Consider the following 24,317-nt stretch of genomic DNA (forward strand, 5'->3'; position numbering starts at 1 on the left):
AACATACAGTTTTTGCCCTGGCCGTGGTGCAGGTGGGTGAATCAGCCTCTTCCCACCCTGAAGGAACCCTCGTGGTATCAAGCGTCTAACAGGCCGAAAAACTTTGCTCTTGGGAGTTGGGCTTACCACTCTCATTCTTGATGGCTTGCATTCAGTGGATTTTGATAATTGGTTTGATATGGGCAGGCTGTTGCATGAGAAGAGAAGGAACTGTTGTTGAGTTAGGGAATGAAGGCATATTATTTTCTATGGGCAGGACCACAGATCTGCTATCTGTTCACTGAAGCAAAGTTAAAATAATTTCGTTTTCTTTTGCATCATTACAGAGAAGTTTTTAAGAATTTAAAAATAGCTCTGATTATGAAGTTCAAGTGTGTTTATTATTAAAAAAAAAAAAAATGGGCCAGGCACGGTGGCTTATGCCTGTAATCCCAGCACTTTGGGAGGCCGAGGCGGGAGAATCACGAGGTCAGAAGATCGAGACCATCCTGGCTAACACGGTGAAACCTCGTCTCCACTAAAAATACAAAAAAAATTAGCTGGGCATGGTTTTGGGTGCCTGTAGTCCCAGCTACTCGGGAGGCTAATGCAGGAGAATGGCGTTAACCCAGGAGGCAGAGCTTGCAGTCAGCCGAGATTGCGCCACTGCACTCCAGCCTGGGCGACAGAGTGAGACTGTCCGCCCCCACCCCCAAAAAAGAAAAGTGTCAGAAAAGCCAGAGGAAGAAAAAACATCACCCGAATCCATGATCCAGCTATTAACATTTTGGCCTAAAGTTTCTAGTCTTTTTGTGTGTGTGTGTCCAAATAGCCATTTAATTTTTAGACAAAATTATAACTGCGTGAAATGTACCATTTAATCCCTGCCCTTTTCACCTAACGATAGATAATGAACATTTGTCTCACATCATTAAATGATGTCCTACAAAGTGATTTTAATGGTGGTGTGCTATCCTTTGTGTTAATGAATAATTATTTGATTATTTGTTTAATTAGCCCTCTGTTGTTGGACAATAAATTAGTTTTCTTATTATAAATACAACTTCAATATTTTGTTTGTTTTTTTGTTTTTTTGGAATGGAGTCTCGCTCTGTCACCCAAGCTGGAGTGCAGTGGTGCGACCTCAGCTCACTGCAAGCTCCGCCTCCCAGGTTCACGCCATTCTACTGCCTCAGCCTCCTGAGTAGCTGGGATTACAGGCACCCGCCACCACGCCCGGCAAATGTTTTTTGTATTTTTAGTAGAGACGGGGTTTCACCGTGTTGGCCAGGCTGGTCTCGATCTTCTGACCTTGTGATCCAGCTGCCTCGGCCTCCTAAAGTGCTGGGATTACAGGCATGAGCCACCACATCCGGCCTATTTTAAGTATTTTTTAAAGCTAAATTTTTGGATGCACACATAATTTCTTTTAGGGTAAAACAGAACCAACATATCAAAGGGTATAGGAATCTGGAGCTTTTTAATATATATTTCCAAATAAACCCATAGAAAGATTATACCAGTTTACATTCCCAGTGGTAGTGTATGAGCTTGTATCCTTGCCAACACTGGGTAATTACTTATAACTAAAATTCAAACTAAGGAAATCTGGTACGCATTAATTTGAAAGAACCCATGACTCAAATTTCTTTTCATAGAGTATTTAATGTTCAACCGATTGCTCTGTGTGTGATAATTATGGGTTTCTTTACAGTATTAGGGAAACACTTTTATTAAATTTTATATTCACGACTTTCTTCAAGGTCCTTAAATAGTTATTAGGTTTTCAACTGTGTTTCATGCTTAAAAGTATGGTTTTGGAGGTCTTTGCATATGTATATTTAGGATGATAGAATGTGAGAACTAGACAGAACTTTAGTGATAGGTTAATCTACCTCCATTTAAAGACTAGTAAATGAGCCAGACGCAGCGGCTCATGCCTGTAATCCCAGCACTTTGGGAGGCCAAGGCAGGTGGATCACTTGAGGTCAGGAGTTCAAGACCAGTCTGGCCGACATGGCAAAATCCCATCTCTACTAAAACTACAAAAATTAGCAAGGTGTGGTGACACACCCCTGTAATCCCAGCTACTCAGGAGGCTGAGACAGGAAAATTGCTTGAATACAGGAGGTTGAGGTTGCAGTGAGCCAAGATCGCGCCACTGCACTCCAGCCTGGGCAGCAGAGTGAGGCTCCATTCCCCCAAAAGTAAAAATAAAGACAAGTAAATGGCTCAAGTAAGAAACTTGCCCACACAAATTCTGACTGTTGGGACATTCTCGGTTGTAAGCAATAGACACCTCACCTCAGACCAGCCTACCAAAATGCGGATTTATTGGTTCATGAAACTGAAAATGGGCTCAGATACCTATTGTGACTAACCTTGGACAATTCCTTGATCTTTCTAAGTCTTGGTTTTCTTATTTGTAAACAGGATGTTGGACTCGACCTAAGGTTCCTTCCACCTCTTAACATTAAATGTTTCTGTGAATATATTATCAAATAATTTTGTTATACTATCAACCAAATTTGTACATTGTGAAAGGAAGGTTAGTCCTCAGAGATAGGAAATTTTTAAAAAGGTAATTCATTACACAATTGGATTTAACAAGGATTTTTTTTTTTTTTTTTTTTTTTTTCTTGAGACAGAGTTTGTGCTCTTATTGCCCAGGCCAGAGTGCAATGGCACGATCTTGGCTCATTGCAACTTCTGCCTCCCAGGTTCAAGCAATTCTCCTGCCTCAGCCTCCTGTGTAGCTAGGATTACAGGCATGTGCCACCACACCAGGCTAATTTTGTATTTTTAGTAGAGACAGGGTTTCTCAATGTTGGTCAGGTTGGTCTCGAACTCCTGACCTCAGATGATCCACCCATCTCAGCCTCCCAAAGTGCTGGGATTACAGGCGTGAGCCACCGCACCTGGCCTTAACAAGGAATTTTTTAAAACTTGTGGACGTCCTTAGGCAACTTGAACATAATTAATATTCATTTAGTGTAAAATATCTTTGAAGTGTATCGGGGGAACCAGCCCCAATATTTCAACGTAAGTTCTTTTCTATTTTCCCTAAGTGTTGGCCAGTCTGAGAAATAAAGAGAAAGAGTACAAAGAGAGAAATTTTATAGCTGGGCCTCCGGCAGTGACATCACATATTGGCAGGTTCTGTGATGCCCCCTGAGCCACAAAACCAGCAAGTTTTTATTAGGGATTTCAAAAGGGGAGGGGGGTACTAACAGGGAGTAATTCACAAAGATCACATGCTTGAAAGGGCAATAAAAGATCACAAGGGCAGAGAGGCAGAGCAAGATCACAAGGCCAGGACGAAATTAGAATTACTGATGAGGTTCCATGCCCCACTGGGCATGCATTGTCATTGGTAAACATCTTAACAGGAAACAGGGTTCAGAGCAGATAACTGGTCTGACTAGAATTCGCCAGGCTGGAATTTACTAATCCTAGCAAGCCTGAGGGCACTGCAGGACACCAGGGTGTATTTCATCCCTTATCTTCAACTGCATAAGACAGACACTCCCTGAGTGGCCATTTTAGAGACCTCCCCCTGGGAATGCATTCCTTTCCCAGGGTTATTCCTTGCTGGGAAAAGAATTCAGCGATATTTCTCCTATTCGCTTTCTGCAAGAAGAGAAATATGACTCTGTTCTGCCCAGCCCTGCAGGCAGTTAGACATCATGGTTATCTCCCTTGTTCCCTGAAAATCCCTGTTATCCTGTTCCTTTTTAGGATGTCCAGATTTCATATTGTTCAAACACACATGTTTTACAAACAATTTGTGCAGTTAACGCAATCAACACAGGGTCCTGAGGGGATATACATCCTCAGTTTACGAAGATGATGGGATTAAGAGATTAAAGATGCATAGGAAATTATAAGAATATTGAATGGGGAAGTGATAAATGTACATGAAATCTTCACAATTTATGTTCTTCTGCTGCAGTTTCAGCCAGTCCCTCCATTCAGGGTCCCTGACTTCCCGCAACAGAAGTGCTTTGAAGCTTTTTTTCTGTTAATCACATGATCCTTAAACATCTTTCCCCCCTGTTGGTTTGCTTAACAAATCTTTACAAATATTGGAAAAAGAAATTTCAGTCCTGCTGCCCCCTATTCACAGTAATTACACCTAACTCCAACTTGGTAGAATCTTGAAAGAATTGTTATTCTCCATGGCAGCAACTGGCTGCTGAGTCAGATCCATGCCCACAGAAGCTCATCTTGAGCCCTTTGGTGCCTGATTTACATTCAGGAAGACATTGGCATTAGGGAATCTCACCAGGAACACTCACCAGGAACACTTGTGCCTCACCAGGAACACTTCTTAAAGTTCTGCAGCTGGTTATAGAGAAACTCAGATTTTACATTTAGTTTCTACTGTGAAATCAAGAGGAGATTGATTTTCTCATGCCACGCTCCCTTAGCTTTTTAAAATTGTTTCCTCGATTGATAGAAAATCTTTTCAGTTTTTTTCACCTCATGTCTTTGCTCATTTAGGCTATTTGGAGTTCACTGTGTACCCTTGATAGCTATTGCAGGAAGCATAAATGACCCCCAGAGACTATTCTAGAATTCTGAAAAAGCCTTCAAGAAATAGGCTTTGTTTAAAACATCAACTGCCAGTAAAGTTTTAAAATGTTTTTGCCACAATATTTGAAATGCAGATTTATTTCAGTTTTAACTACTACCAGATAGACAATCTTGGTTTGTATTTTAAGAAATTTTTAGACAGAAATAAATATAACAGGACCTATATACCTTTTAAACACTCAGCTACCACATGTTTGTCTGTGATCATGACAGTTCCTATATATAGTTCTGCCAGAGAGGGAATTTTTCCAGTTTAAAAACAGCAAAAAGGGGTATATTAGTCAGTATAGGCAAGGTTATTCTGCAGTAACAAATAACCCTCAAATCTCTGTGGCTTAAAACAACAAAAGTTTATTTCGTACAGCACAAGTTCATTGAAAGGTGGCTGGAAGCTCCATTCTGACTCATCTTTACTTTGAGACCCAGCTGATAGAACAATTGTCTTAAATTTTGCTGGTTAAGGTAACAGAAAGAATCTGGAAGCGTCTCACACTAGCCAAGTATTCTCATACTAGGCAAGTATTCTTGCCTGAAAGTGATGTACACCATTTCCATTCACAACTTACCAGCTAGGTTAGGAACATTGCCCAGCTCAAGTATAAAATGGCCAAGAGTTGCATTCTGACCCCATGGGACTGGAAGAAAGAGACCAGAAATATTTGGCCAGCTGCACTAGTGACACAGGTTGCTCTTCTGGTTACTGGATATTTGTCTCACTCTCCTTCTTACAGGCAAAATACATTCATTCCTTCCCCAAAGGAGACTGCCCCAAAGTCTCACCCAGCACAGTATCTGGATGATGCCTAATTTAGGCTGTTACTCAGGGGATGATATAAAGTCATTTCTTCATCAGCTCTGGATGTGGTTCCTCTTGATCTAGAGACTTCTGAACTAAAAGTGGCAAGTTATCTGCTCTTCACCACCCACCCCCCACATTGTATATTAGTATATAATGGTGAAACAAAGATTGGAAAACTTAATCTATACTCCCATTCAGAAAGGGGGTGAATGGGAGATACCAGCAGTCACTGGTGCTGGTCATTCTAAAATGCTGAAGCAATTCTGAAATCCCTCTGGGCCCCCTGCCTTGTAGGTGGAGAAGCATCCTTTAGGGTCCTGATTCTTCTCCCTGGAAGAGACTTCCCAGTCCATTGTTCTCTTCAGCCCTTGGCTCCACCCCTTGAGAGGTATCTTTTATTTCCTAGTAGACTCTCTGATTGCATCTAAAGTGAACACTGAAGAATATGCCTGTGTTGGAGCCTGAACAGCCTTCTCAGCTGCTTCCTGACTTTAGAGAGTTGAGGGCTCCAGAGGTTTTTTAGGTCTTGAACAGTTTTCCCAGCTGTTTTAGGTGTGAAATTGCAGTTTCTTTGGCAGTACAATTATTTTTCAAAAGAAAATTGGTTTCTCATCCATTTTATTCCAATTTATTTCCATATACCAAGAGTTAAGCCCTCAATTCCTTCTAGGCATACTTGTATTTGCTTATTCCTTTGTATTTGTGCTTCCATGCCTTTATTTATTAATGGCTTTGTTGAGACAGCTACAAGTTTAGCATGTTGTCCCTTAAGCTATTCTAATTGAAAGATTTAACCAAGAAGCCACAATGTCAACTGTATCTTTATTGGAGACATCTTAACCCTTTCAGAGTGTTAACAGTGGGTGTGGTAGCCATTCTATCTGTTGGAAAGAAGCCGCTGCTTTTTCCAGCTATACAAGTGCAACTTAATGGACTCTATTCCCTTTTCTTTCATCTATAAACCAGTCAATTATGAGCTCATCTCTCTCTTTTTTCATTACACCTTTTAAAATGCAGTCAATAGTAATCAATACATGCTACTAACATTAGACTTTCAAAGTTTTTCACTAGATCTGCTCATTCTTTAGGTGTATTACCTGCCTTCCAAGTTATCATACATGATCATTTTACCAAATGCTGTGCCAGTCTCCAGAATCCATTTCTTCACTCCCTGCTGCCTGGCTTCTAAGCCACTGCCACCTTTTGTTGTTGTGCAGCAGCACTTCACTTTATCAGTTGGAATAGGCCAGGTTCTTTTGCAGTAACAAACAACATCCAAATCTCAATGGCTGAAAAGAACAAAGGTTTCTTTTGTGCTTATGCTCTATGTTCATTGTGGGTTAGCTGTGTCCTCACTTCAGGACCTAGGCTGACAGATCAGCCACTACCTGGAATGCTTCCCATCACCATAGCAGAGGGAAAGCTCTGGAGGGTCTCATGCCTGTATTAAATGCTCTGGCCTGGAAGTAACAATGTATCTACCACCTTTTTCAACCCTAAAGTTTTCCTTCAACATTGTTTTTGAGTTCCTATCCAGTAAGATACTCCTTTTTTGAGATGGAGTCTTGCTGTGTCGCCCAGGCTGGAGTGCAGTGGAGTGATCTCGGCTCACTGCAACCCCCGCCTCCTGAGTTCAAGCGGTTCTCCTTCCTCAGCCTCCCAAGTAGCTGGAACTACAGGTGCCCACCAGCACGCCTGGCCAATTTTTGTATTTTTAGTAGAGATAGGGTTTCACTATGATGGCCAGGCTGGTCTTGAACTCCTGACTTCAAAATCCGCCTGCCTCGGCCTCCCAAAGTGCTGGGATTACAGGCGTGAACCACCGTGCCTGTCCTTTTTTTTTAAGAGATGCGTTTTCGCTTTGCTGCCCAGGCCAGAGTGCAGCGACTATTCACATGCATAGTCTTAGTACACTACAACCTTGAACTCCTGGGTCCAAGGGATTCTCCTGCCTCAGCTGCTTCAGAATCTGGGACTACAGGCAAACAACTCTAAAATGCCTTTTGAGGCATATAAATATAATTGATTATCATAACTATGTAGTATTCTATCATATAAATCTGTCATATTTTATTTACATATGGATGAACATCTAGATTGTTACCATTTTTTATTATTACAAATCACTGCAGTGAACATTTTTGTATATGTCTCCTCATGCACATGTATAGAAATTTATCTAGGAATTCCTTTTATTCTTTAAAACATGTTGCTCAAAGATGGATGTACAGCCATTTTATCTGTAGCACTTGGTTTTATGAACATCAGTTTCACCACAGTGAAAACCATTTTGAATGAGTGGGTCAGTTTATTTGTTTGCAAAAGTCTTCCTGTGAAGTTTGAGCCTGGTTTCCTCTTGTACGTTGTTGATGAATACTCTAGAAATATTTTTAAATGACATCTGATTTAAGGAGGAATAAGGGGTGAATACAAACTTCCTGTGTCTAAAACCAACATCACTCCTCTTGGCAAACACAGAATAAGTTCTTATTAGTAGTTCAACTGAATTGATCAAACCATCTGGGTATCCTGGAGTAATAAAAACATGAGTCATGGATCATAGCTGCACTAGGTTGTTCTTCTTTCCCCTTCTCTTCTGTCTCCATCCACAGCTTGTGCATGGGAAGCTTAGGTTTAGGCAGATCTTGATATCAGGAAGATGAATAAAATTGTACATTTAATATAAGACAGTGTCCTGAAAAAGCAATAAATGTGACTAGAAGAGCATTAGATTTTTCATGAAGGTAAGAAATAAACATAGGTAAAGAAAAGCCAATTTCTTTTGCCACTTAAACTAATACTATAGTTCCTTTGAGAAGCTGAGGTAGGTGGATCACTTGAGTCCAGGAGTTCGAGACCAGCTTGGGCAATGTGGTGAAACCCCAGAGATAAGATAATTCTTATCTCTCTTACCTTAACCCAAACTAATGATATAACATTTAGCTGAAATTTCAAAACTCTATACTTTTTCCAATTGTTTTATTGAGTTGCCAAGAAAAACTTTGAAATGGCTTCAGAATGGGCAGGAGATGAAGCAAGAGGAAGGAACCAGGGTTCTGAATAACATAAAATGTTCAGGCGTCACCTACAGTGTGTTTAAAAGTGAGACCTCTTTTCAGTTACCTGTATTTGCCAACATCCAACCACATAAAAGGTTATGTGCAGGCTCTTCCTTCCAGAAGTCTGATAGCAGCTGTACCTGGGTAAATTCTGCATTTCTGGTACAGAACTAGATTTTTTTCTGGGGTTTACTTAGCTTGCTTGGTTCTTGTTGTGCCGAAGTATCTCCTATTTTCCATTATTGTGTAATTCTTATTTTTTTATTATCTGCTTGTACTGAAAGCTCTAAGTGTAGAATTTTCTCCATCCCTTTTCCTGAATCTGTAGCCACCACCTATAGAACCTGCTCATTCTGCCATTCCTATAAATATTAACAACTGGGGGCCTTCTATGCTTTTCTGCAGGCTCATATAATCATGAACATATTAGAAATTGTGCTTCCTACCTTTCTTCTCTTCTCCCTTCCTTCCTTCTTCCTTCCTTCCTCCCTTCCTCTCCCTAAACCAAATAGGCTTAAAAAGTTATTTACACTTCTAGGCATTTCTTGCTTTTCTTATTAACAGAAGATTGGGGAAATATTTCTAGCCTGCTGGAATAGATTTCACTCTTTTTTTTTGAGATGGGGTGTCTCACTCTGTCACCCAGGCTGGAGTGCAGTGGTGCAATCTCAGCTCGCTGCAACCTCTGCCTCCCTGGATCATGTGATCCTCCCACCTCAGCCTCCCAAGTAGCTGGGACTACAGGTGTGCTCTACCACGCCTGGCTAATTTTTGTATTTTGGTAGAGATGGGGTTTCGTCATATTGCCCAGGCTGGTCTCGAACTCCTGGACTCAAGCGATCTGCCTGCCTCGGCCTCCCAAAGTGCTAGGATTACAGGTGTGAGCCACCACACCTGGCCTCACTCTCTTTTTAATAGCTGCCTAATATTCTACAGTTTGGAAGTCATACATTTTATTGAACAGTTTTCCTGTTAAAGGGCACTCATCTTGTTTCCAATTTGCCTTGGTTTTGTTTTTGTTTTTTGATTTGAGCATGGTAAAAGATGCTGCAGTGAACATTCTTATGCCTATCCTGGAATACTTGTGCTTTTTTTATGGCCCAGGAAAGGGCTTTGCTGAGTTAAAAATGCATGTGTACTTTCAATTGTAATAGATGTTGTCAAAATATTTCCAAAATATTTCCCAGCATACCCTTCCCCCATCCTATCCAGTGTAGGCATCTTCCCCGCTCTGATGAGAATGGATTGCAACTGCAGCACTGGTTGCATAGCCCAGGCACTTGTTAACATGCCATAGTATATTTCCAGGGAGTTTAAAACTCCACCAAAAAAGACTGTGGTCAGACTTTATGATTTGGGTTGCTTGCAGTTTTTCTTTTGTATTTCTTAAGGAATTCATGGAAAGTTGATAGCAGGGAAGAAATTCGAGATCATTTTAATGCAACCCATTCCTTTTACAGATAAGAAAATTAAAATCCAAAGAAGTGGAAGGAGTTACAGTGAGCTACTTACTGTCTGCTGCTTCAGGGAAGCAGATGTTCCGAATCCCAATCTGGGGCTTTACCTATTACAACATGCTGCTCCTACACTGTGGCCTATGCTAACAGTGAGTTTTAGAGAATAAACCAACAGACTTCATCTGTGAGCTGAATCAACAAATGGGGATGACCAGTTTCCAATTTTTTCATCTCCTGCTAGGACAAGCGAGTTTCCCAACCTACACTGGTTGCAGAATTTGCTTTGTGAACTTCTGCAAAGAAAACAAGACATTTGTTAACTTGATCTTGTCAGTGAAATTTGTTGCTCTTAATTTTTTGAGGGCCTGGAATTTTATTTTTCTATAATGCTAGAGTTCCTGCTCAACAAGTGAGAAGCAGCTATCTTGGGTCATAACCAAAATAACAATAGTGAGGCAGAGGAAAGAAGATTTTGTTTACAGAAATGGTTTCCTGCTAGGCACTCCTCCCTCAGCCCTCCTGAATTGAAAGCTAAGTACTAGTAGGCGTGCCTAGAAAAAAGACCTTCTGCAGGGCCCACTGATGTTTCTGGCAGTGTGGACAATTTGACAAGGGGTTCATATTGATGTTCTCTAGGGCAGAAATAAAAGAAACTTGGAAGGAAGCCATTTTTGCACCCTGAGTCTTTAAATTCAGTTTTAATATTGCAGTTTCCGGTTTTGCCAATGGATTCTGTGAGGGAAATAAAAAGGAAGACTCTAACCTTTGGGTTCCCATTTGGGTTTGCTCTGTGTTCATTGCAGAGCATTTGACAGCATGGCATTAACTTTCCAGGCTGTCTCTAAATAAAGTCAGACCGTTTAGGTAGCTCACCTCTGTTCTTGTCAGCTCTTAACAATAAAGAGCTTTTATAACAATAAAAATCATCATGATGGAGATTCATTTTGTCATAGATAAGCATCACAAGCACATTAAGTATACTTTCACCTAGAGGCATGCCTTTGTGTTTCAGACCTGGCCATGGTTCCTCTGGTTTAGCAGTTTCCAAGCCTGCAGATTGCAACCACTAGGGAACTTTTAAAAGATATTCATGTCTGGATGCCATGCCTGAATTAAACAGAATATGTGCGAGAGGAGGCCAGAAATTGAATATTAAAAGCTTCTCAGCTGATTCTAAAAGGCAGCCGGATTGAGAACTTCTGAGCAGGCTGTTTGGAATAGAGAGGATGTCTCCGTTTAATGCAGAAAGAACTTAGATATAGTGCGAGTTGTTCTTTTTAGAATTTCATGTCTGCTCATCATCTCTCATAGTCTACTTCCTCTCTCTTTCCCTTTCTATACATTGTATAGATTAAAACAGTGGAATCACATCTTCTAAAGTCAGTTCATAAAGCAAAAATTGAATCATTGAAATGCACCCTAAGTTAGAGACTGACATACCATCTCTTGGTACACCCAGCATGGTCGGTTTTTCCTCTAGGGTTGAAGCAGATCCATTTCTTTGGTGAAGATTCTGACAAAAATAGTTAGCAATTGGGATGTAGGATGTATGCAAAAAAAAAAAAAAAATATATATATATATATATCTTTAAATATTAGAATAACACTCAGCTTGGTGAGATACTTGAGCCCTAGGAAGCACACAGAAATTGAGACTGCCTTAGGGAACTGCAGAATCCTATTTCTCATCTCACTGAATTCTGAGTGGAGTGCAGTGGCGTGTGAGCAGAGCTTTGGACACGCTTTCAACTGTAAAATTTTCTTTGTCTGTGCCTCCTTTTAGGCACATATAGTTGAATTCAAATAAATTGAATGTTAAAAGCACATGTAGATATGACACCACTGCTTTTGCTTATTTAATATTCAAAAACTGAACACTTCTTTGCACACATAGCATTCAGCAGCACTCTTTCTTTCTGTCCTTTAGCATTCCCATGGTTTGGCATGGACATCGGTGGAACGCTGGTTAAATTGGTCTACTTCGAACCGAAGGATATTACAGCCGAAGAGGAGCAAGAGGAAGTGGAGAACCTGAAGAGCATCCGGAAGTATTTGACTTCTAATACTGCTTATGGGAAAACTGGGATCCGAGACGTCCACCTGGAACTGAAAAACCTGACCATGTGTGGACGCAAAGGGAACCTGCACTTCATCCGCTTTCCCAGCTGTGCTATGCACAGGTTCATTCAGATGGGCAGCGAGAAGAACTTCTCTAGCCTTCACACCACCCTCTGTGCCACGGGAGGCGGGGCTTTCAAATTCGAAGAGGACTTCAGAATGGTAGGTCGGGTTTGTCTTTGTTAAAACATCAAAACCTCTCACATGTCCATAATCATGGCCACTCATACCTAAGAACCATACTACTAGCCTTGGGACTCTGGACAAGCTTATGTCGCGTCCACTCTGTGCCTCAGTTTTCTCACCTGTACGAGAATAAAAACAGCTTCTACCTCATAGGGTTGTTACATGTAGGATTAAATGAGATAATATGTACCTGACACTTAGTAAGTGCTCAATATAGTTATCATCATCATTTCAATTACAATTATTGCTGGGTAATACGCTAAAGACAAGATGCTAAAATCCCTTCTGAAGTATTTCAGTTAGAATTGACCACAGACTTTTACTATATAATCGTGATGCCAACTTTATGCGTATATAAACAGAGACCCATGGGAAGGCTTCTATGAATCCTACCAAAAATGATTACTTCTATCTACCCATTTGCTCTCAAGTGCCTTTTTTCAGCATATGAATACCATTCAGAAGTTTTGCTCACAAACAAAAATGAAATCTGTAATATTACTTATCAGTGAATTCCTTCATTAATGAATACCGTTTAGGGAGTATAATTTTATACAGTAAGGATAATGCTGTATCCTGACTGGCAGTACATACAAACTGTACATTGCTCATTTAGATTTAACAAATGAAGCTAAATGGAAGATATGGATAAGTAACATGCAGTCCAACGTTTCTCTTTTTTTTAGCATTCCCTTAACATCTGTGCATTCCAATTTCTTCATTTTCTACAGTCAATATAATAATCTCCGTACTGTGTAGTCTTTATTTTATAAAGCGAGAAGAAAGTGAAACAATAGATGTAGATATATCTCGGAAAGGAAGGGAAGCTAGATAAACAAAAGTGATTGAACATAGAAGAAGGAACGGTTGGGAGATTTTAGGGTTAGTTTTACTACAGAGTTGAACATATAGTGAGGTAAGTCATAAAATACATATTCTCAAAGCCTGTAGTACAAATTACTGCCATTTTGTGCAGAACTAATGTAATCCAGTCTTGCTATAAAGTCTGTCATTAATTAATACATTAATGAATCAGTGCACATTCATGGTATTTAATAAAGCTATAAATGCAAATTTTACTTGTGCCATCAAAAGTAACCCCATTTACCTCATTGATTATAGTAAGTTTCTGTAAGAGCAGGCAACAGAGTCCTAGAATAGTATCCTAAGTGAGATTAATTATCTTCAGTTTTTGTTTTTTTTTTTCTTCTGTGTCCCCTCCTATTACCCAGCAGTAGAGTTTGACTTGCCACTTACTTAAATGACCCATGGAATCCTTTTCTCACCAAAGAGGCTCATGATCAAAGAGTTTTAAAACTGAGACATTTGAGATCCATGGGCTTGAGAACTAAGTCTCAGTCCATAATGGAAAAAGCATTGAACCTGAACTCCAGTCCTGCTTCTACATTTCATCAGCTGGGTGACTAGGCAAGACCTGTCCCTCCTCTGGGCCTCATTTTGTCATCTGCAAAGAGGTGGGAGTAAGACTTCAGAACTGAAGGTGACCTCTGGAGGTGAGAAAGTATAGCATTCTTGTGCAACATAGATAAGAAACTAAAGCTGCCAGAGAGATCAAAAGCTTCTAGCAGTGTCACCTAGGTAAGAGCTGGGACTTGGACTCAATTCTGATTCAGAAGGAAATGCTGATCCACTCTCATTGCTCTGAGCTCCTCAGGTCCCTCAAGGACAGCCTATCTGTCCATTTCCACTGGAGAGCCTGAAGTGAACCAAGGTGACCCAGAGGATTTATGCAACCTCTGTCAATGCCTCCATCTCTCCCCTGGGGTGATGTATACCCTGGGAGAAAGTTACTCAATATATGTTGGCCGTGAGCAGGTGTATTTCTCAAGGTTCTAAGTTGAGAAGAGTCACATCTCATTACAACCAAGATAAAGAAGCCTTTCCTCCTTTGGACAGGCTTTTGAAGACTAATGAATAGACTGGAGTAGGGAGCAAGTATGTAACATTTGCTAAATAGCCTGGCCAGGTTGGGCATCCATCTGTGAACGAAGAGTCTGTGGACTGCCTTCTGCATCCAGGCTGAGTCTCAGCCAAAGTGAAGACAGAATTGAAACAGATAGATCTTTTCCTATAGCCCATTTGATATTATGTTAGTGATGTGCCTGAGTCTTTCCAAAGTTGAGGATGAATAGGTGTTATCCTCCTTCCTAAGCATTCGTTCACTCACTCAGGCACTTTCAATGCACCAAGTACTGTTATGAACAAAATAAATCCCCTGCTCACCATGAGCTTGTATTCTAGTAGGGGAAGACAATCAATAATCAATTTAAAAAGTGAATATAGAGTCAGGCGAAAGTGGCTCACGCCTGTAATCCCAGCACTTTGGAAGGTCGAGGCAGGTGGATTGCTTGAGGCCAGGAGTTTGAACCAGCCTGGCCAACATGGTGTAACCCTGTCTCTACTAAAAATACAAAAACAAGCCAGGCAAGGTAGCACATGCCTGTAATCCCAGCTACTCAGGAGGCTGAGGCACGAGAATCTCTTGAACCCAGGAGGCCAAGGTTGCAGTGAGCCAAGATCGCGCCATTGCACTCCAGCCTGGGTGACAGAGTAAGACTCTGTCTCAAAAAAGAAAGTGAATATAGAATATATCAAATGGTGATAATTACTATGACTGGAGGGAAAAAACCAGGGCAAAGAAGATAGGGAGTGCTGGCAGGGTCTTTGTGTGACTAGGTAATGTTGGAGCAGAGACCTGAAGAAGACAGCAGATCATGCAAAGAAAGAGTGTGTTAGGCAGATGGAGCAGTGAGTGCTAAGGCCCTTAGTGTCCTAATAATACAAGCTCTCCTCATTTCTAGAATAGAAAATCGAAGATGCTAACTTAATTGTAAAGGATCAATATATACTACCGTACATATTAAAACAACTTGACAAATCATACAGAAGTACATCTACATACCTATAAAGTTCTGTTATTGTTATTGTATAAAATCACTGTTTTTGGTATAACGCAACTTTGCAGATAGGAGTTTGAAAAATCCATCTGTGTGGTTTATTTGAGCGATTAGGGCTAGGTAAAAGATGTTCAACAGACCCCGAATAGTAAGCAACTGTTACATTTGAATAGTATTTTTAAAAAATATATAGTATATGTACTTGAATCCTTAGATAATGTAACTCTTCTTCATTCCATTTAAAATGTACAAGAAAGAACTATAAACCACGACACAATCATTAAATTAGACCTGTGTAGAATACTGTCAGTTAAACAGATCTGCATTTTGTTCCTCTTTTTTCTTTCCTTCTTTTTTTCTTTCCACCATCCCTCCCTTCCTTCTTTCCTTTCTCATTTTCTTATTTAACATTTTAGGATTGGCCGGACGTGGTGGCTCACGCCTGTAATCCCAGCACTTTGGGAGGCCGAGGTGGGTGGATCACGAGGTCAGGAGATCGAGACCATCCTGGCTAACACGGTGAAACCCCATCTCTACTAAAAATACAAAAAATCAGCCGGGTGTGGTCACGGGCGCCTGTAGTCCTAGCTACCCGGGAGGCTGAGGCAGGAGAATGGTGTGAACCCGGGAGGCAGAGCTTGCAGCGAGCTGAGATCACGACACTGCACTCCAGCCTGGGCGACAGGGCCAGACTCCGTCTCAAAAAAAAAAAAAAAAAAAAAAAAAAAAATTTTAGGATCATTGTCATAACCAAATTTTTGACTGGCAAAAATTAGCCTTCAAAATCAATGATTTATCAAAATGGAACACAGAAGCAAAACTTAGCCTAACTTCAAATAGGTTAAGATGTTGATAAGCCAATGAGGAATTCCCACCATTTACAAAGTGGCTTTCAAGATGAAGAACTCTGCATGGCTGTGCACCAAGGCTCTGTAGGTTTCAGTGAATTTTGTGTTTATTCCCAGTGTCTATATTCTGTGGGTTTTGTTTTAAATAACCAAGCAGAATATTTTACGTACAGATTCTAGTATTTTTATTCCCAACCACACTTCCTAACTTCAACAACCGTATTCTCAAGAATGCAAGGTATTTTTAACATCAGAAAATTTATTTTTAAAAATTCATTAATTCTGCCCATATAGCTTTTCATTACAATACAGGCATACCTTGTTGTATTGCATTTTTTACAGATTGAAGGTTTGTGTTAACCCTGCACTGAGCAAGTCTATTGGCACCACTTTTCCAATGGCTTGTATGCACATTTGTCTACATCACATGTAGGTAATTCTTGCTGTATTTCAAACTTTTTAATTATTATTGTATCAGTTATGGTGATCTGTGATCAGTGATGTCACTATTGTAATTGTTTTGGGGCACCACATTATGCCCATATAAGATGGCAAACTTAATTGATAAATGTTGCGTGTTCTGACTGCTCCATTGACAGGCTGTCCCCCCATCTCTCTCCCTACCTCAGGCCTCCCTATTCCCTGAGACACAGCAATATTGAAATTAGGCCAATTAGTACTACTGTTGGCCTAATTGGCCTCTAAATATTCAAGTCAAAGGAAGAGTCCCATGTCCCACACTTTAAATCAAAAACTAGAAATCATTATGCTTAGTGAGAAAGCCATGCTGAAAACCGAGACAGACCAAAACCTAGGCCTCTTGTGCCATGTAGTTAGCCAAGTTGTGAATGCAAAGGAAAAGTTCTTGAAGGAAATTAAAAGTGCTACTCCAGTTTACACACAAATAATAAGAGAGAAAAACAGATTTATGGCTAATACAGACTTTTAGTCATCTGGATTAAAGATCAAACCAGCCACAACATTCCCTTAAGCCGAAGTCTAATCCAGAGCAAGGCCCTAACTCTTCAATTCTCTAGAATCTGAGAGAGGTGAGGAAGCTGCAGAAGAAAAGTTGAAAGGTAGGCGGGGTCCTGTGGCTCATGCCTGTAATCCCATCACTTTGGGAGGCTAAGGTGGGTGGATCGCTTGAACCCAGTAGTTCAAGACCTGGCTGGGCAACATGGTGAAATCCTGTCTCTACACAAAATAACAAAAATTAGCCAGATGGGGTGGTGCACCCCTATCGTCCCAGCGACTCAGGAGGCTGAGATGAGAGGATCGCTTGAGCCCAGGAGGCAGAGGTTGCAATGAGCTATGATTGTGCCACTGCACTCCAGCCTGAGTGACAGAGTGATACCATGTCTCAAAAAAACATGAAAAGAAAAGTGGGAAGGTAGCAGAAGTTGTTGGTTTGTGAGGTTTAAGGAAAGAAGCCATGTCCATAACATTAAAGTGCAAGATAAAGTACTAAGTGCAATGTAGAAGCTGCAGCAAGTTAATCAGGAAATATAGTTAAAGTCACTAATGAAGGTGATGCATTAAACAACAGATTTCCAGTATAGATGAAATAGCCTTATATTGTTTTGGAAGAAGAGGCCACCTAAGACACTTTCATAGTACAGAACGGAAGTCAATGCCTGGCTTCAAAGCTTCAATGGACAGGGTAACTCTCTTGTTAAGGGCTAATGCAGCTGGTGACTTGAAGTTGAAGCCGATGCTCATTGACCATTCTGAAAATCGTGTGGCCCTTAAGGATTATGCTAAATCTACTCTACCTGTGCTTTACGAATGTAACAATAAGGCATGGATGATAGTACATCTGTTTATAGCATGGTTTACTAAATATTTAAGCCCACTATTTAGACCTATTGTTCAGAAAAAAAAAATCTTTTCAAAGTTTTACTGCTCATTGACAACGCAACTAGTCACCCAAGAGTTCTAATGGAGATGTAAAAGGAGATTAATGTTTTCATGCCTATGAATACAATATCCATTTTGCAGCCCATAAATCAAAGAATAATTACAAGGTTCAAGTTTTATTATTTAAGGAATGCTTTTTTTTTTTTAAAGAAATGCTTTTCATAGGCTATAGCTGCCATAGATTACAATTCCTTTGACGGATCTGCGTAAAATCAATTAGAAATCTCTGGAAAAGATTCACTATTCTAGATGCCATTAAGAACATTTGAGATTCAAGTTGGAGGAGTAGAATAGCATTAGAAGGAGTTTGGAAGAAGTGAATTTCAGCCTCATGGACAGAGTTCAAGATGTCAGTGAAGAAAGTAACCACAGATACGGTAGAACTAGCCAGAGAACTAGAATCAGAAGTGGATCCTGAAGATATGACTGAATTGCTGCAATCTCACGATAAAACTTGAATGAATGAGGAGTTGCCTTTTATGGATGGGCAAAGAAAATGGTTTCTTGAGATGGAATCTCCTTCTGGTGAAGATGCTGTGAACGTTGTTGAAATGACAACAAAGGATTTAGAATATTACATAAACTTAGTTGATAAAGCAGTGGCAGGGTTTGAGAGGATGGACTCCAGTTTTGAAAGAAGTTCTATGGTGGATAAAATGCTATGAAACAGCATTCCATGCTATGGAGAAATCTTTTGTGAAAAGAAGAGTCAACCAATGCAGCAAACTTCATTTTTGTCTTATTTTAAGAACTTTTCCACAGCCACCCCAACCCTCAGCAAACTCTACTTTGATTAGTCAGCAGCTCTCAACATTGAGGCAAGACCCTCCACCCTCAAAAAGATTACTAATCTGAAGGCTCAGATGATTCGCATTTTTTAGCAATAAATATATTTTAAAATTCAGGTATGTCCTTTTTTTTTTTTTCTTTTTTTTTTAGACATAATGCTAGGCTGGGCACGGTGGTTCACACCTGTAATCCCAGCACTTTGGGAGGCCGAGGTGGGCGAATCACGAGGTCAGGACATCGAGACCATCCTGGCTAACACGGTGAAACCCCGTCTCTACTAAAAAATACAAAAAAATAGCTGGGTGTGGTGGCGGGCACCTGTAGTCCCAGCTACTCAGGAGGCTGAGGCAGGAGAATGGCATGAACCCGGGAGGTGGAGCGTGCAGTGAGCCGAGATCCCGCCACTGCACTCCAGTCTGGGAGACAGAGTGAGACTCTGTCTCAAAAAAGACCTAGTACTAATGCACACTCGATAGACTACAGTATAGTGTAAACAACTTTTTCTCTGTGCCCAGGCTGGAGTGCAGTGGCACGATCTCGGCTCACTGCAACACCTGCCTCCTGGGTTCAGGGGATTCTCCTACCCCAGCCTCCCAAGAAGCTGGAATTATAGACACATCGTGACCACGCCTGGCTAATTTTTGTATTTTTAGTAGAAATGAGGATCTCACCATGTTGGCCAGGCTGGTCTCAAACTCCTGACCTCAAGTGATCCACCTGCCTAGGCCTCCCAAAGTGCTGGGATTACAGGTGTGAGCCACCGCCCCTGGCAGCGTAAACAACTTTTATATGCACTAAGAAACCAAAAAACTCATGTGACTTGCCTTATTGCAATATTCACTTCACTGAGGTGGTCTGGAACTCAACCTGCAACATCTTGGAAGTATGCATGTAGACACTTGTGAGTTTTGTCCAGTCCAAAGCTAACATTGATTAGAAGTCAGAAGTAACTCTTTTAGTTACTATAAAAGAATTGGCTTTTCTTAGGCCAGAAATCTCCAAGGGACCAGTCTTAAAAAGTGTATAATGGGCCGGGTGCGGTGGCTCACGCTTGTAATCCCCGCACTTTGGGAGGCCGAGGCAGGCGGATCACGAGGTCAGGAGATGGAGACCATGGTGAAACCCCGTCTCTACTAAAAATACAAAAAATTAGCCGGGCGTGGTGGCGGGCGCCTGTAGTCCCAGCTACTCGGAGAGGCTGAGGCAGGAGAATGGCGTGAACCCGGGAGGCGGAGCTTGCAGTGAGCCGAGATTGCACCACTGCACTCCAGCCTGGGCGACAGAGCAAGACTCCATCTCAAAAAAAAAAAAAAAAAAAAAAAAAAGTGTATAATGATGGAAAAGCATCAGGAGCGGTAGGACACCTGTGGATCTGTGGAATGTCTAAACCTAAGAGCATCATTTACGAACACCTGTTACCTTGGTCCCTGTTATTAATCTGAGGACTGATTTGTGATATTGCAGGAGCATAAGATTTGGTAGACACTATCAGTCTCAATTTCATTCTGGCTTGAGACTTTTAACCACTCATAGATGGCCCCTTTCGTCATTTGATGGAGGGAGGAAAAAGCTATCCTTGAGGTTTTTGTTATATTTCTCAGTCACTGAACATGTTTGAAATTCATCTCTCTCAGGTCTCTATTAGCTTTGTGAAAAGAATCCTGAGTGTAATTTGTAATTCAGAATCAACCATTTTATATGCAAATTGTTCTTGGTTTAGTAGGATAACCTTTTCCATCACTTCCAATTTGATTTATGGAGCCAGTGTCAGCAAAAGTACCTTGGAAGTATAAAATATCATACAGATATGTATTTTACTTATTTCCAAAATACAATTTGGTGACTCATTTCCCAACTATAGGTGAGTGATGTAACTGATCCTGGGTAGATCCATAGAATGCTCCCAGGGATTAGATGTGGAACCTCTTGGGATAGTTTTTACCAAATTTCTTTAGTTAGCTATTGAGTTAGTTATTTTTGACAGACTGAGCAACAGCTCATAGGAGGCTCTCTTAATTGTATCCTGAGCATGCCTGTGTTTAAGATCCATCTCTTTCTTTTCTTGTCTTGTTCCTCCCCTCTCCTACCCTCCCCTCTCCTCCTCTCCCCTCCCCTCCCCTCTCCTTCCGGGGCTTGCTCTGTCACCCAGGCTGGAGACAGGGTGCGATCATGGCTCACGGCAGCGTTGACTTCCTGGGCTCAAGAGATCCTCCTCCCTAAGCCCCCTGAGTAGCTGGGACCACAGGTGTGTGCCATGATGCCTGGATAATTTTAAAAAAATTTTTATAGAGACAGGGTCTCATCAGGTTGCCCAAGCTGGTATTGAACACCTGGGCTCAAGCAAGCCTCCTGCCTTGACCTCACAAAGTGTTGGGATTACAGGCATGAGCCACCACACCCAGCCTGTATTTTTTCCGTTGTTAGCATATAGGGAATTACTGAATGCCCTCTAAAAATTACAGTCTTCAGTTTGGAAATGATGCTTCCAAATACCTTTGAACTTGAGATAAGAAGACCTGGATTATTTTATTTCTCATGGGTATTTCTCTTGTGTGTATAGTACTTTAAAGTTTCCAAACATTTTTGCAAAACCATCTCATTTGATTCTTGAAAACAGCCCTGTGAGTTAGCTAGGGCACTCACTACAGGGAGAATATGTGACTTTATTGACATCTGTACTAGGTTGTGGTAATAGACTCAGTCCCAGCTCTTTAGTTCCAGACACCGTGCTTCTCCTTCTATGGCAGTGGTTTCTCAAAGTGTGGTCCCAGGACCAGCAGCATCAGCATCAGCATCACCTGGGATTTTGCTAGAAATGCAATGAGAAATTCTGGGGTTGGGGCCCAGCAACCTGCATTGTAACAAACCCTCCAGGTGATTCTGATGCACTTGAAGTTTGAGAACCCCACTGTACCCCTACTTGCTTGAGTAACTTTGGTACTGGAAATAACATTGCTAGTTTTTCAGAGTTGTAGTTTGAAAATTTTCTCTACTTTAACCTCTTCTCCTACTTGTTAGTCTTGGGAACACAAGTAGGTAACTTAACCCACTGACCCACAGTGATGCATTTTATCTGCAAAATGGTAATAATAATAGCTTCCTTGCTTAAAAGTCCCACAGGTGGGATCTATACAGTCTTTGATTAGCTTCCATTATTTACACAGAGTTTGAGTCTTAGAGCAAGCTTTGTTTTGTTGTTTTTAAGTTTGAGGAGTGGCTTAAATTTAACCTAATAATTTAGGAATTGGCAGAACTCACACTCTCCAAAAGTGCTAAGCAGAGTTACAAGCAGAGGGATGCTAGAGCCAGCACCTACCGGGTAAAAAGAGTCCGTGTATGCATCTCTTCCCAATTAATGTGTTTATTGACATCATGTTGGTAGCTTGAAATTGGTCATGGTCAGGGGTGATTATACCATGGAAATTAGTAAATGCTATAAACTAGGGCTTTTAGTTTCAGAGAGCTGGTTGTTAAACATTTACCAGCATATCTTAGTTACAAAATATGTTCAAATGACCTGAAGCTTCCTTTGCATGTTTGCTGGATCTAATAGTTCAGATTTGTGATCATTTAAGGCCTGTTATAGGATCAGCATTAGGATACATATAGATAAAATTGGTAGTATGGGAGTCAGATTCAGCCCACAGACATGTTTTGTTGGTCTGCAATGTATTTTTTTAATGTTAAATTAGCTGTCAGCACTTAAAAATTGAAAGATTTAACATAAAAATTTGGATTTCTGGCTCTTGAAAAATAGGGTCATCTGGTAACACTGGGCCCCCAACATCACATGGCAACAGTGGGCAGCAGGTGAATTTTAAATATGTGCAGGTTGACTTGTTTGCTACAGTCCTTATCATTCTGTGACTCTACATCTAGTCAAGGCCTTTGCTCCTTTGTTTTCTTACAGTCTCTTTTAGGCATTTGAGTCTGTGGCCCTTGATGTAAAGAAAACTAAGTCCCGAGAAAGAGTGTTTCTCACTAGCTGAAATCTCAACATGCTGTTTTAAGCTTTCCACAAAGTTAATTCAGTTGTACTAATGGACTGCAAAGTCTGATAATTAATTCCCAACTCGTCCTGAATTTCAGATGGCCTATTTGAAAATCCAAGTAGCAGTATGACTCACTGCCTGCACTTGGGACCCTGTCATTTTTCCCAGATGGTGAAGACTTTTGAGGGAGGTCTCTGTAGGGCTCAGTGAAAATGACACATATCTTTGTTTCCCTGTCTGGGGATGCATGACCTCAAGCTTCAGAGATATCCACCCCTCAGTGAAATGTGTAGAAGAGATGTTTGTTTGCTGCTAGCACTTTGTTAGAAAATGATTTTTAGGGAAAAGTTGAAATAATGATGTTTCTTTTCAGGTCAAAGTAGTGCATGCATAGATTATTTGCCTTGGCAGGTTTTTCTTTTTTCCTAGTATAGTTTCAGAAGGTCCACCAGGACAGACTTTGTGTTTGTTATGTTGGCTCTGGAACTGGCTGTCAATATTGTTGATGAACCTCTGATTAATTTTTAAGCAGTTAACCTGTACTTCCAAGACTGACTGATGAAATTGCTACTTTTCAGTTTGGGGTGATCCAAGAGATAATAACTCCCTGTTCCGCGTAATAAATGTTTATTAAGCAATTATTATGTGCAGGCCTTTGAGCATAGTGTAAGGGGCAGCCAAAGACCTAGAAAACAAGCCAGAATGTGACCTGTGCTGTAAGTGCAATGGAAGGCTGTGGAATCAGGGAGAACAGAGGAAATAGGGTTTACACTGCTATGCCCTGCTATAGTCTTTCAGGTCTCCAGATAGTTTTATACCTGTAATTTTGCTTCTTAAAACATGTATAATTACATACATCTCATCCAGAAGTTTCACATGGTAAAAAAAGAAATGTTTAAAACCATTTATGAGGTGGATTTACTTAGCACCATGGGTCATTTAGAATGTTTATTTCAAGAATAATCAAGAATACATCCACTATCTGCTTGGTAACCTACTCTAATTAATTCTGTTCTGCAGGTATACAATCAGAGGATTTTGTTAAATAAGAAATTCAAATGAGTAACATGAAGTCAAAAATTTTGTTTTTGCTCTTTTTTTGTTTGTTTGTTTGTTTAGACAGAATCTCAATCTGTTGTCCAGGCTGGAGTGCAGTGACACAATCATGGCTCACTGCAGCCTTGACTTCCCAAGCCTGAGTGATCCTCCCACCTCAGCCTCCCAAGCAGCTAGGACCAGCAGCATGTACCGCACGCCAGGCTTTTTTTTTTTTTTTTCTGTGGAGATGGGGTCTCCCTATATTGCCCAGATTGGTCTCAAAATCCGTGGCTCAAGTGATCCTCTCATCTCGGCGCCCCAAAATGCTGGAATTACAGGTGTGAACTACCACACCCCAGCCCGTTTTAGCTCTTAACTTTTATAATGAAGATAATATCTTTTTGACAAAATATCCAAGTCTAGTACTTGTGTAGGCTGTTTCCAGACTCCAGAAGCAGTACCCATTATGACAATGAAGACACGAGAAGTACAGCAAGTCATTGGGAGGTATTTGCTAGTTGTGTCACTTAGGGAAAGTTATTTAAGTAATGTGAATCTTAACCATAGAATAAGGTTGATAGTACCTACTTTCAGGGTTTCAGGGAGAATTAAATAATC

The 24,317-nt window shown here is 40.7% G+C and overlaps 1 protein-coding gene across 5 annotated transcripts in view; it reads left to right on the top strand.

The window, feature by feature from the left end:
• The window catches only part of PANK1 (pantothenate kinase 1), a 122,220-nt gene that overhangs the window by 79,936 nt on the left and 17,967 nt on the right, over positions 1 to 24,317 (top strand). For all 5 annotated transcript variants that reach the window (XM_030809284.1, XM_030809285.1, XM_012505625.2 and 2 more), the window contains one exon: positions 11,818 to 12,170. In XM_030809284.1, coding sequence (XP_030665144.1) covers positions 11,835 to 12,170 — 336 coding nt within the window. In that variant the 5' untranslated portion in view covers positions 11,818 to 11,834. The remainder of the gene's footprint in view (positions 1 to 11,817; positions 12,171 to 24,317) is intronic.

Source organism: Nomascus leucogenys, chromosome 3 (assembly GCF_006542625.1).
Source record: "Nomascus leucogenys isolate Asia chromosome 3, Asia_NLE_v1, whole genome shotgun sequence".
NCBI classification, from domain to species: Eukaryota; Metazoa; Chordata; class Mammalia; order Primates; family Hylobatidae; genus Nomascus; species Nomascus leucogenys.